The sequence below is a fragment of the Bos mutus genome, chromosome 16 (assembly GCF_027580195.1).
Source record: "Bos mutus isolate GX-2022 chromosome 16, NWIPB_WYAK_1.1, whole genome shotgun sequence".
In the NCBI taxonomy this organism is placed as follows: Eukaryota; Metazoa; Chordata; class Mammalia; order Artiodactyla; family Bovidae; genus Bos; species Bos mutus.
This window is the reverse complement of record NC_091632.1, coordinates 21015194-21028617: the sequence shown is the minus strand read 5'-3', so window position 1 is coordinate 21028617 and position 13424 is coordinate 21015194. Positions and strand designations below refer to the sequence as shown.

Genomic DNA, 13424 nt, shown 5'->3' with positions numbered 1-13424 from the left:
GGCAGAAGGTGGTGAATCCTTCTCCAGAGAAAGGGGCAGAAGGTGTCCTGCCCTTTTTATCTGGCTGGGTCAAAGTTGGAGGAGGGAGTCTTGGCTGAATCAACAGGGCTAGTTTTTCCTGCACCAAAATACCTTTTGGGGGGCTTCCTAGGTGGCTCAGTAGTTAAGAATCTACCTGCTGATCTTGCCAATTGCAGGAGGCATGGGTTCAATCCTGGGTAGAGAAGATCTCCTGGAGAAGGAAATGGCAACCCACTCCAGTATTCTTACGTGGGGAATCCCATGGACAGAAGAGCTTGGTGTGCTACACGCCATGGGGTTGCAGAGTAGGACATGACTGAGCATGCACACACATTGTTTTTGTCACTACTTGGATTTTTTTATTCCCTTGTCTTCAGTTCAGTTCAGTCGCTCAGTCATGTCTGACTCTTTGCGACCCCATGAATTGCAGCACGCCAGGCCTCCCTGTCCATCACCAACTCCCGGAGTTCACTCAAACTCACGTCCATCGAGTCAGTGATGCCATCCAGCCATCTCATCCTCTGTCATCCCCTTCTCCTCCTGCCCTCAATCCCTCCTAGCATCAGAGTCTTTTCCAATGAGTGTCTTAGCCAACCTAAAATCCTACAACATAAACATTCATTCAAAGTGACAAGTGTGCCAATTTTAACACTAAAACACTTGAGATAAGAATATTAGGCAATAGCTTTGGTATTCCTACATTTGTGTGAATTAAATGAGTTTCTAACCTCAATAGCTAAACTGAGGTGCACTATAAGAAGCTTTGATGAAGGGAACAGAATGGGATCCATATATGGAGCATGGCACCCTTTATGACAAAGCAAGTTCTGTGGATTTCTGATACGTGCTTGAGGACTCCAAGTCCAAGTAGGGAAAGGATATGGAGGGTAGCGTGAGAAAAAGAGCAGTGGCCGAAATGGGAAGGGATAAAATTAAACTGTGCCACTTTCAAAGTTTTGTCTAAGCTCTGGCCTGTATCCAAGCACTATATAATAGTTACCATAGAAAAATGTTTTTCAATTCCAAACACATTTATACAAATTTAAAATGCATTCCTTTTATCTCATTTAAAAAGACTAGATATGTTTCTCAAATTGTCTTCACTTATTTGTTTCAACATTTTCTCAGTGCCTGCTGTGCCAAGGCATGGGTGCTGGAAATGCATGGATAATTAAGGTATATTGCATGAATGAATAAATACCACAAACTGGTAGGAAAAGAGGATAAGGAAGGGAAGTGAGGATGGTTAGGAAATGCCTCATTAGAGAAATGCCTTTGAACCAAGTATTGAAAAATGAGGGGCATATTTTAGGAAAGTGATAGAGGGTTGGGAGAGGTTAGACTTTCAGGCTGATGGAACTATACAAGCAAAAGAATGAGAGAACACAGAGCTTGGGGAATGGAGATGAGAAGAGCAAGACTGGAGGGCAGGGCAGGAAGGGGGAAGAGAGAAAGCTGGATTATTCTATGACTTTCATATAATTGTATGTTAACCTTTTACAGAAAAGCTAAAAACTTTGTTAAAATGGAAAAAATGAGCTAAATATCTGATGTATAGTTGGCTTACACAGTGCTTTCAAATGTCATATTGAATATATGATATTGAATGGTGACAACCATATGGCAGAGTTGCAGGCTCCAGATGATTAAAGCCTCAAAAGCAAAATTTTAGTTTAAATATACAGATTTTCAAGCTCAGTAATTTTGAATTTATATGGTTAAATATCTTATTTTAAACTGATAAAAACCATTCTATTTTATAAACATATAAAAACATATTAAGGGCATATAAAAGCCTATCGTTCTTCCCAGGTGGTGCTAGTGGTAAAGAAGCCACCTGCCTATGCAGGAGACATAAGAGACGTGGGTCTGATCCCTGTGTCGGGAAGATCCCCTGGAGGAGGAAATGGCAACCCACTCCAGTATCCTTGCTTGGAGAACTCCATGGACAGAGGAGCCTGGTGGGCTACAGTCTGTGGGGTCGCAAAGAGTTGGACACGACTGAGTGACTAACACACACACACACACACACACAACTTAATATCAAAGAAAAAAAACCAACCTGGTTAAAAAATGGGCAGAAGACCTGAATAGACATTTTTCATAAAAAGACATACAAATGGCCAATAGGCACATGAAAAGATACTCAACGTTGCTAATTATCAGAGAAGTGAAAATCAAAATCACAAAGAGATATCATCTCACACCTGTCAGCATGGCTATCAAAAAGTCTGCAAATTACAAATATTGGTGAGGATGTGGAGAAAAGGGAACCCTAGTACATTGTTTGTGGGAATGTAAATTGGTATAGCCATTGTGGAAAACAGTATGGAGGTTTCTCAAAAAACTAAGAACTACCAGATGATGAAGCAACCCGACTCCAGGGTATATATTTGAAGAAAATGAAAACACTAATTCAAAAACATACATTTACTCCAATATTCACAGCAGCATTATTTACAATAGATATATGAAAGCAATATAAGCATGCGTCCACAGATGAATGAATAAAGGAGATGTGGTATGTATATATACAATGGAATATTACTCAGCCATATAGAAGATAATAATTTGCCATTTGCAATAACATGGATGGACCTGGAGAGTATTATGCTTAGTGAAATAAACCAGACAGAGAAAGACAAATATTGTATGTTGTCACTTATATGTGGAATATAAATGAACATAACAAAATGGAAACAGACTCACAGATAAAGAAAACTAACTATAGATTACCAGTGGGGAGAGGGAAGGGGGGAGGGCAAGATAGGGATATGAGATTAAGAGGCTCAAACTACTATGTATAAAATAAATAAGATACAAGTATATATTGTACACGGAGCAGGCAATGGCACCCCACTCCAGTACTGTTGCCTGGAAAATCCCATGGATGGCGGAGCCTGGTAGGCTTCAGTCCATGGGGTCACTAAGAGTCGCACACGACTGAGTGACTTCCCTTTCACTTTTCACTTTGGAGAAGGAAACGGCAACCCACTCCAGTGTTCTTGCCTGGAGAATCCCAGGGATGGGGGAGCCTGGTGGGCTGCTGTCTATGGGGTCGCACAGAGTCGGACACGACTGAAGCAACTTAGCAGGAGCAGCAGCATATATTGTATAGAACAAGGAAATATATCCATTATTTTATAATAATTTTAAATGGAGCATAATGTATAAAAATATTGAATCACTATATTGTACATCTGAAACTAATATAAAATTGTAAATCAGCTATAATTTAAAGAGGGACAAAAAGAAGAAATTAGACTTTATGGTGCAATTAGCAATCCAATTTTTCTTTATACCTACGTGTGTATATGTGTACATACATATGCCGCTAAGTCGCTTCAGTCATGTCCGACTCTGTGCGACCCTATAGACGGCAGCCCACCAGGCTCCACCGTCCCTGGATTCTCCAGGCAAGAACACTGGAGTGGGTCGCCATTTCCTTCTCCAATGCATGAAAGTAAAAAGTGAAAGTGAAGTCGCTCAGTCGTGTCCTACTCTTAGTGACCCCATGGACTGAAGCCTACTAGGTTCCTCCATCCATGGGATTTTCCAGGAAAGAGTACTGAAGTAGGGTGCCATTGCCTTCTACATACATATACATATACACATATTCACTGCCTCAACTCTGCATTACATCTGTAATGTAATCTCTGTCCGTATGTGCGTGACTTGCTACTTGATTCCATTGGTTTATTTATCTACCTTTGTAGAAATATCACATACTCTTAATTATAGACCTTTATAAAAAGTTCTCTCAGTTTGTTCATCAGAAGGGTCTTGGTTATTTTTGGCCCTTTGGGCTGCCGTCTATGGGGTCCCGCAGAGTCAGACACTACTGAAGTGACTTAGCAGCAGCAGCATGCTAACATTTTGGAATCAGTTTATCAAGTATTAGACAAACCCCTATTGAGACTGTGATTGAAATAGCTAGAACTTACAGATCAGTATTGTAAAGTTGGCAATTTCCTCCAAACTGATCTATAAATGTTATCAAAGCTCATTAGAGAAGACCTAAATTAATGGACAGACATACTTCTCTGATGAGCTTCAGTAACATTTATTATGTTCTCCATAAAGGGTTTGCTCATCTGTATTCTAGGTACCTTATTTTTGTTGTTGTTTATGTAAGCAGCATTTTTTAAAATTAAATATACTATAGCCTGATTCTTAAAATGGGGAATTTAGATTGCATTCTTAAATTTATGAGAAATGGAGAGAAGATATTTTGATTATTCTAAATTCTATATGTATGAGGTTCTTCAAACATATTCATGCACATGAGTAGTAAAATATCATAGTATCCTAAATATTTTACTAAAAGTATAAACATCTTAACTATTCTCTGTGAAACACAGAGAATGGGAAATTACATGCTTTGTGTACAAAAAAGGAACAAGATACATATGAACATTCTTACAAGCAATGAATTAAAGCTGATCCAGAATGCTAGCCTACATTTTTAAGCTTGAGATCACTATCGTACATAACACTGTGTAAAAACGTTTTCTTTTTAACACATTAAACATTCACATCACAATCCAAAGTTCGTTTTTCCTCTGGAGACTCTAACTGAATTAATGTCTCGGCCTGGACTTTATAGACTTTTTTGCGGGAATAAAATGGTCTGTCTCAGATATCAAGATGGGAAATCAGTAGAGCAAGTGCCAGATTACATGGAATTTGATATCACCCAGTATACTCAGGAAGAATTTTATTTGTTGTTACTTATCTAGCTTTTTTCCTAACCACTTTGGTTCTCTGATATATTAAACCATGGGAACATTTATAAAAGGAGAAATTCTTCAGTCTATGAGAAGTTGAAACTCTAACCTGTTTTTGGGTGTATTTTACTCTGGATTACCACACTAGACATTGTTCACTTCAGTTCAGTTCAGTTCAGTCACTCAGTCGTGTCCGACTCTTTTCGACCCCATCGTCTGCAGCACTCCAGGCTCCTCTGTCCAGCACCAACTCCCGGAACCTACTCAAACTCATGTCCATCGCATTGATGATGCCATCCAACCATCTCATTCTCTATCGTCCCCTTCTCCTACCAGGCTGTTTAGGTAGTCCCAAATCTTTTGTTTTCTTTCTTAGCTACTCCAAATCACCAAGATTTATTTATAAATAAGTTTCCATTGCTTAGTATGGAAGCCAAGGGACAATCTATTTTTATTCTTCAACTCTCTGTAATAAACAATGACATTAAAAGTCAGAAACATTTAATATTCATGCTTAAATAGATCATATTTTTTCTAAGCAACAGAACTTCATTTATTTGCCAAAGGCTAGCATTAGCCTGTTGCTTTTTTTTTTCTTTTTTCAGTTGAAATATCTTTCTGTATACTTTTGGGATTTTCCAACCTCTCTGCCCCATACATCTTTTTTTTCTTCCCCTTAAGTTGAAAATCTCCCCCTGAAGATGTCTGGACCTGTTCACCTAGTACCTAGTTCCATTGGATCTCCTTATTTATAAAATTTCCCCCTTCATCATATGAGCAACAGAATGCTCCTAAATGCTTCTAAATTCCATCATGTGAACTGATTGGGATCTTTAGACCTCTACTTACTTGAATTACTGTCAATGAACCTACTGCTGCTGCTGCTAATTCACATCAGTCGTGTCTGACTCTGTGCGACCCCATAGACGGCAGCCCACCAGGCTCCCCGGTCCCTGGGATTCTCCAGGCAAGAATACTGGAGTGGGTTGCCATTGCCTTCTCCCAAGGAACCTACTAATTTCAGAGTTATTTGCTTCTTTAGGGCTTAGAAGCTGTTTGAAGCAGAGAAGACAATGGCACCCCACTCCAGTACTCTTGCTTGGAAAATCCCATGGATGGAGGAGCCTGGTAGGCTGCAGTCCATGGGGTCACTAAAAGTCAGACATGACTGAGTAACTTCACTTTCACTTTTCACTTTTCACTTTCATGCATTGGAGGAGGAAATGGCAACCCACTCCAGTGTTCTTGCCTGGAGAATCCCAGGGACAGGGGAGCCTGGTGGGCTGCCGTCTATAGGGTCGCACAGAGTCAGACACGACTGAAGCAACTTAGCAGCAGCAGTAGCAGCAGGGCAATTTATGAATCTTCATGTGTGGTTTCACATCACAGGATACACTTCTCTCTATACATAATGCATTTTTTAATGCATTCAGGCTTTTTATCTGGCTTTCAAGTTTGACTTCAGCATGGACTTCACTGTGTCTATATTACCTGGTGATCATTTAGTGTTCTGTACCTGTAAATTTCTTTCATCAAACTTGGGGAATTATTAACTTCTTCATTTTTTTCTATTCCATTCTCTTTCTTTTCTCCTTTTAGTATTTCATTTACATATATGTTGGATTATCTGATATTACGTAGCAGTTCTCTGAGCTCTGTTTATTTTTTTAAAAAATCATCTTCTCTTTGTTGTTCACTTTGGATGATGTCTCGGATGATTGCTTCAATTCATTTATTTTTTCCTCTGTAATTTCCATCTGGCTGTTAAATCCACCCAGTGAATTTTGTATTTCTGAAATTTTAATTTTTAGCTTCAGAATTTCTATTTGATCCTTTTTTTCATTTTCTCTGGTGAGGTTTGTTTGTTTGTTTGTCTCCTGAGAGTTTTATTCACTGAAAACATGTTGTGTTTTACTTCACTGAGAATAGTTATAATAGTTACTTTAAAGTTTTCATCTGTCAATCTCAACATCTGATTCATCTCAGGGTCAGATTCCAGAAAATGTGACCCACTTTCTTGATTTTCATATGTCACTAATTTTGAATTGTATCTTGGACTTTATGAATGATGAACTGTGGATGTTCTGGATTGCATTATTTTGCTATGATGAGTATTATTTTCTTTGCATTAGCAGGTGATTCTCTTGACTAAATTTAAACCATAAACTCTCTTTCTTGGGGGACAACTTTAGTCTCAGTTCAGATCTTTTGTTTTTAACTGAACTGCTGGGATTTTGTTTCAGGTGGTTCAGGATCTGTTCAGAGATGAAAGCAGAGTTAGGGGATCCTCTCTCTCTGGCTCCTACCCTTTGGGGATTTCTTGATGTCTTCAGCTTTCAAAGTTTCCTGGCTTCACTTTTTTGCTTCTCCAGATAAGAAAAACAGAGTTTTCCCGCATATGCCCCTGCTGCTGAAGAACCTGCCTCCCAGACTGTTCTTTATTGTTGTTCTTCAGTCGCTAAGTCCTGTCGGACCCTTTGCAACCCAACGGACTGCAGCACACCGGGCTTCCCTGTCCTCCACTATCTCCCAGAGTTTGCTCAAACTCATGTCCATTGTGTTGGTGATGCTATCTAACCAACTCATCCTCTGCCGCCCTCTTCTCCTTTTGCCTTCAATCCTTCCCAGCATCCGGGTCTTTTCCAGTGAGTTGGCTCTTCTGCATTCAGCTCAAGCTAAGTCCAAGAAAAGGGAAACCTTCCTTGTGGTGCTTCATTGCCCTCCAAGCAAGCTTGCCCTCCTGACTAGGATCAGGGTGCTTCTGTTTGCATTCCAGAGTATTCTGGAATACCTATTTTTGTATTATGTCCTTTTAGGTATTTGTCCTAATATCTATTTTCTATTTTTGTATTATGTCCAATTTTTATAGATGTTTTATTCTGGGGTATAGCCTCAGTCTGTCATATTTGGAAGCAGAAGTTCTATCCCTGTCTGGCACTTTGACTCTTGAGAGTCATCTCTTGCCTTGGTTAATTAAGGCAATACCTCCTAAGCAGTCCCTGCTTCCACCCTTGACCCCTAAGATCTAGTCTCAGCACTTCAGGCAGAGGGACGCAGAAAACATAAGGGGAACTTCTAGCGTACCCCTATTTCACTCACAGTAAATCCATAAATGCTTAAAATGTCCTACACGTCCTGTCTGAAACTGCTCAGCCTTGACTTCCACGTCACATGCTTATGCTGGTTTGCATCCTACTTTTCTAACCACTTGTGTTTACATTCAACAACTCGTGTTTACTCTTGTTCCTCTACTCCTAAACGGTTCGTTCACCCTAAAAATGTGGTTCTTGAAATTCCGGTCTCTCTCCTTTCCTCTTTCTTTGGAGATCTCATCCACTTCCACACTTTGAGCTGACACGTCAGGGCAAAGAGGCCTTAAGGAGCCCCCATTTTCTCAATAGAGTTGTAAACGGCGCTGATGTAAGGAGAATTAAGAGCTTCTGATCCTTCTCCACGCTAGCATCCACCCAGATCTGAATAAGCTCGGACGGAAACGGGAGGGCGTTCGCTCAGGTTAAAGTTATGCTGTCTGAAGGTGGGGCTGATTCTCCCAGCACCTGAGCTCTCCCGCGCCGGCGCAACACACGACGCGGAGGCGGAACCCAGACGCGAGAGTCTCAGCTTCTGGCCGGGCGCGGAGAGCACGGCGCGGTGCACCACGGGCGCGCCGCACGGCCGGGCATGGAGGAGCGCGGCGAGTCCCAGCCGACCGCGGGCTGCGGCGATGTGCTCCCGGGCGACGATCGCGGCGGCGGCAGCGCCCACCCGTGGGCCCCCGAGGACGCCTGGATGGGCACGCACCCTAAGGTCAGCAGGCGCGAGAGGAGCGGGGCGCCTTGTCCAGGCCTGTACCCAAGGCGGGACCCCCGGGCCGTGCTCCTCCTTGGGTTCTTGACTTCCCACCCAATGGGATCGCAGAGTTTCCCTCGAACCTCACGGAAAGGGGATTCTTTTTGCTCATGGCCCGCTGCAGGCAACATTGTTTTTGTTTGTTTCAACGAGTTAAACTATTGTTCTGACACCGCCCCCTCCCGCCTCGCCTCCCTCGAACCGTTCTTAACTGGAGGGAACATCGTTAACTATATAGCCTCTGGAGCCAGATTGCAGCCGCACCATTAATCCGAGTTTTGCTGTTTAGGGCCGTTCTTGGAGATGGTCTCATTTAATCCTCATAGTAAACAAGCGGAACAGTTTGTGGGCCTTGAGTAAGCTGTAGTAGTCTACTATGGTCAAGGTTTTAGGCACAGTCCTCGTTTGCCTCTGTTGGCAAATTGCTGCCTTTTACCAGCTACGGCCCAAGCAATGAATGGACAGTGAATGGATATGAGTTTTGCAGGAATCTCAGGGAGTAAGTACTTTGGTCTAGTTGTTTGAATAGAATCGCATTCTTCTGCTGGAGAGCAGTATTTCATAGATAATCATCTACAAACATCCCAGAAAAGGAAAAATTTGAAGATCTTTTCATCTTCTCTTGCTTGATTTTATCCTTCTGCTCTGATCCCCTTACACCCTCTCAGGGTTAGGAAAAACAAACGATAACATGGAGATATTATTCAGTGCCATCAAAGAACCAAAATATGGAGAAGGAGCATGGTGGTCAGGAGCGTGAATTCAGACTGCCTGAGTTTGCATCCTGGTTCTGTCATCAGCTTTGTGACTTTTCTTTTTATTTGGGGGGGGGGGCGGGAAAAAATGTTTTATCTCATTGTTCCTCAGTTTTCTCTTCTGTAAAATGGAGATAAGAATAGTACTAACCTTATCGGGTTGTTAGAGGATTAAGTCAGTTAATATTAGTAAAGCACAACGTACAGTAGCCACTACCTAAATATTTAAAGTAAAACACCAGTAATAAGTTTTAAAAGCTACTTCTAGATTTGATGTTACTATTTAATTTTCATACTTGCAGGGTTTTTTTTTTTTTTCTTTAAAGTCAAACGCTCTATAGGCTCGAACCATCAAATCTTTTCTTTTGGTTTTTCTTCTTGAAGGATCTAATTGATCTTAAAAAAAAGAAAAGACATTAATTGTTTGATTTTCAGTTCATTCAGTTTGAAAATTACTTCAGTTCAGTTGCTCAGTCGTGTCTGACTCTTTGCGACCCCATGAATGGCAGCACACCAGGCCTCCCTGTCCATCACCAACTCCCAGAGTTTACCCAAACTCATGTGCATCGAGTTGGAGATGCCATCCAGCCATCTCATCCCCTGTCATCCCCTTCTCCTCCTGCCCCCAATCCCTCCCAGCATCAGGGTCTTTTCCAGTGAATCAGCTCTTCACATGAGGTGGCCAAAGTATTAGGAGTTTCAGCTTCAGCTTCAGCAACACCCAGGTCTGATCTCCTTTAGAATGGACTGGTTGGATCTCCTTGCAGTCCAAGGGACTCTCAAGAGTCTTCTCCAACACCACAGTTCAAAAGCATCAATTCTTTGGCGCTCAGCTTTCTTCACAGTCCAACTCTCACATCCATACATGATCACTGGAAGAACCATAGCCTTGACTAGACGGACTTTGTTGGCAAAGTAATGTCTCTGCTTTTGAATATGCTATCTAGGTTGGTCATAACTTTCCTTCCAAGGAGTAAGCATCTTTTAATTTCATGGCTGCAGTCACCATTGGCAGTGATTTTGGAGCCCCCCAAAATAAAGTCTGTCACTGTTTCCACTGTTTCCCCATCTATTTCCCATGAAGTGATGGGACCAGATGCCATGATCTTCGTTTTCTGAATGTTGAGCTTTAAGCCAACTATTTCACTCTCCTCTTTCACTTTCATCAAGAGACTTTTTAGTTCCTCTTCACTTTCTGCCATAAGGGTGGTGTCATCTGCATATCTGAGGTTATTGATATTTCTCCTGGCAATCTTGATTCCAGCTTGTGCTTCCAGCCCAGCGTTTCTCATGATGTACTCTGCGTAGAAGTTAAATAAGCAGGGTGACAATATACAGCCTTGACGTACTCCTTTTCCTATTTGGAACCAGTCTGTTGTTCCATGTCCAGTTCTAACTGTTGCTTCCTGACCTGCACATAGGTTTCTCAGGAGGCAGGTCAGGTGGTCTGGTATTCCCATCTCTTTCAGAATTTTCCACCGTTTGTTCTGATCCACACAGTCAAAGGCTTTGGCATAGTCAACTTAGGTCAATCCAATAACATAGGATCAGATTTATCATCCTTAAAGACCACTTTGGTTATGTAATTCTCATATTTAGAGAATTTGCCGAAGGGTAAAATTCACACTTTTACCCTGGCCATCAAGACCTCGGCCGTGGTCCCCGGTTGCCTTTTCGGTGTCATTTCCAAACTCATTTGAGGTTGAGGAGGACAGTTAGTAGCACTCCTCTTTTCCTGCATCTGTACACACTTTGGTGGATGCTGGTGCAAAGTGTGACTTTAGTACACCCAGGTGGGTCTGCAGATGCCTCACCTCTGCATTGACCCTGCTCCCCACCTACCTAGTCATTGACAGAGCTGGAATACCTCAGGCTTCTGCAGGGGCAGGCCCTGAAGAGTGTTCACTCTGTGCTGACCAACAAGTCTGAAAGCTGCAGCAGCTTCCTTGATCCTTTCTTTGAAACTCAACAGTTAATGAATTCCCTACTCTTGAGTGAGCAGGGGTGGGGAGAGAGGCCAGGACTGCGCTTCCAGCACAGCTTCTCCACCGGCAAATGAGACCGGGGAATCAGAGGCTCCCACTAACCTGCCCTGACAAAAGTCCTGTTAAGATGTCTCTACTCCTGGCAGGTAGGTTTCTTTCTAGGCCCTTGAGCCCATGTTGCTTATTTCCACTTTCATGTGATTACTCACACTGTCACTCTTTCTCTGTTTATTCAACTCATACATGTCCTTCAGGGCCCAGCTTGCATCCCACTTCTGCCAGGAAACGTTCACCAACCAAGCCACCTGAGCTCAGCTGCTTTGACCTGTTGTGTCATGTTTTGGTTTTCGTTTTCCATTCACTTGGTTTTTAGTCACTTACTGTAATGCACTATTATTTATCTGCAATTGCAAGTGTGTATGTGTTTACCCTAGCAATCCATAAGTTTTTTTAAGAGATAGGGATCAGGGCTTGATTGCCAAGTAACTCCCACTATACCTTTAAGAGAGTCTTATACATTATCTATTGACTAGTTGTTAATTGAAAGCAAATGCTAAGAGATTCTTCCTTCTCTCTTTGACAATTACATTTTGATTTTCAGTATTTAGAAATGATGGAATTAGATATAGGAGATGCCACCCAAGTTTATATAGCGTTCTTGGTTTACCTGGACCTCATGGAGAGTAAGTAATTTGTTTATTATTGGGGCTACGGTGGGGGAGTGAGGAGTTGGGTCGGGATATAGTGTTTATGCATTTGCTGTTAATTTTGTCAGTGTTGTGATTTCTTTATTCATTAACACTGGGAATTATGAGTAACAGAAAATACTAGAAAGATAAAGGGACATAGCATTATAAGTGATGTTTGCTCAGCTGAGTATTAGGTAGATGTTTAGACCTTTTATCTTTTATTTTTGATAAATATTGTTGTCCATTCGATGATACACTTTCAGGTAAAAGCTGGCATGAAGTAAACTGTGTGGGACTACCAGATCTCCAGCTCATCTGCCTTCTTGGTACTGAGATAGAAGGAGAAGGGTTACAGACTGTGGTACCTACACCCATCAGTGCTTCCCTCAGCCATAACAGGTGGGCAGCTGATTTTGATTTTTGTTTAGCAGGTTAGCTCCTTTCCTGCATAAAGCGCTGCTGCTGCTGCTGCTAAGTCACTTCAGTCGTGTCCAACTCTGCGTGACCTCATAGACGGCAGCCCACCAGGCTCCCCCGTCCCTGGGATTCTCCAGGCAAGAACGCTGCGGTGGGTTGCCATTTCCTTCTCCAGTACATGAAAGTGAAGTCACTCAGTCGTGTCCGACTCTTCGCCACCCCATGGACTACAGCCTACCAGGCTCCTCCGTCCGTGGGATTTTCCAGGCAAGAGTACTGGAGTAGGTTGCCATTGCCTTCTCCGGCATAAAGTACTAGAAATCCTTAAATTAGAGGTAGTAATATATTTTAAAGGCTTCCCTGGTAGATCAAGGGTAAAGTATCTGCCTGCAACACAGGAGACACGGGTTCCATCCCTGGGTCAGGAAGATCCTCTGGAGAAGGAAATGGCAACCCACTCCATTATTCTTGCCTAGAAAATCCCATGGACAGAGAGAATCCTGGTAGGCTACAGTCCGTGGGGTCATAAGGAGTCGGACATGACTTAGTGACTAAACAACAGCAACAGTATATTTTAAAAGGAATTTGGGGTATAGGAATCATGGCTTTATTCTTGGTTATTTGAGAACTAAGTTAAATATGAGTGTTGAACAAGTGTTTGTTTACTGTAAAATGTTACTGTATTTTTCATGCTCGTTGGGAGTGGTTTCATTTTAGATATTTTTAACTTTATAAAAAGGCATGTCATCTTTTGAGGCTTGCTTTATATTGTTAAGGTTATATTATGGTGTCTTTTGGCTGGGAGGGTGGGCTGCTGTACAGCATTCCATCGTGTGATTATACCTTAGTTTTCACATCTCTCCTGATGATGGAGTGTTGCTCATGTTTGACTTTAGGGGATAGTTTCAAACTATTTTCCAAAGTGGTTGCCTCAGTTTACTTTCCCCTGCATAGTAAATAAGATCTTTGGAAGCTATATGG

General features: G+C 42.0%; 1 protein-coding gene across 1 annotated transcript in view; it reads left to right on the top strand.

The window, feature by feature from the left end:
• Positions 1-8289: 8289 nt before the first annotated feature.
• TSEN15 (tRNA splicing endonuclease subunit 15) overlaps positions 8290-13424 on the top strand; it is a 28932-nt gene continuing 23797 nt past the window's right edge. Inside the window, exons 1-3 of the mRNA XM_005893095.3 lie at positions 8290-8555; positions 11939-12020; positions 12290-12425. Coding sequence (XP_005893157.2) covers positions 8430-8555; positions 11939-12020; positions 12290-12425 — 344 coding nt within the window. The 5' untranslated portion in view covers positions 8290-8429. The remainder of the gene's footprint in view (positions 8556-11938; positions 12021-12289; positions 12426-13424) is intronic.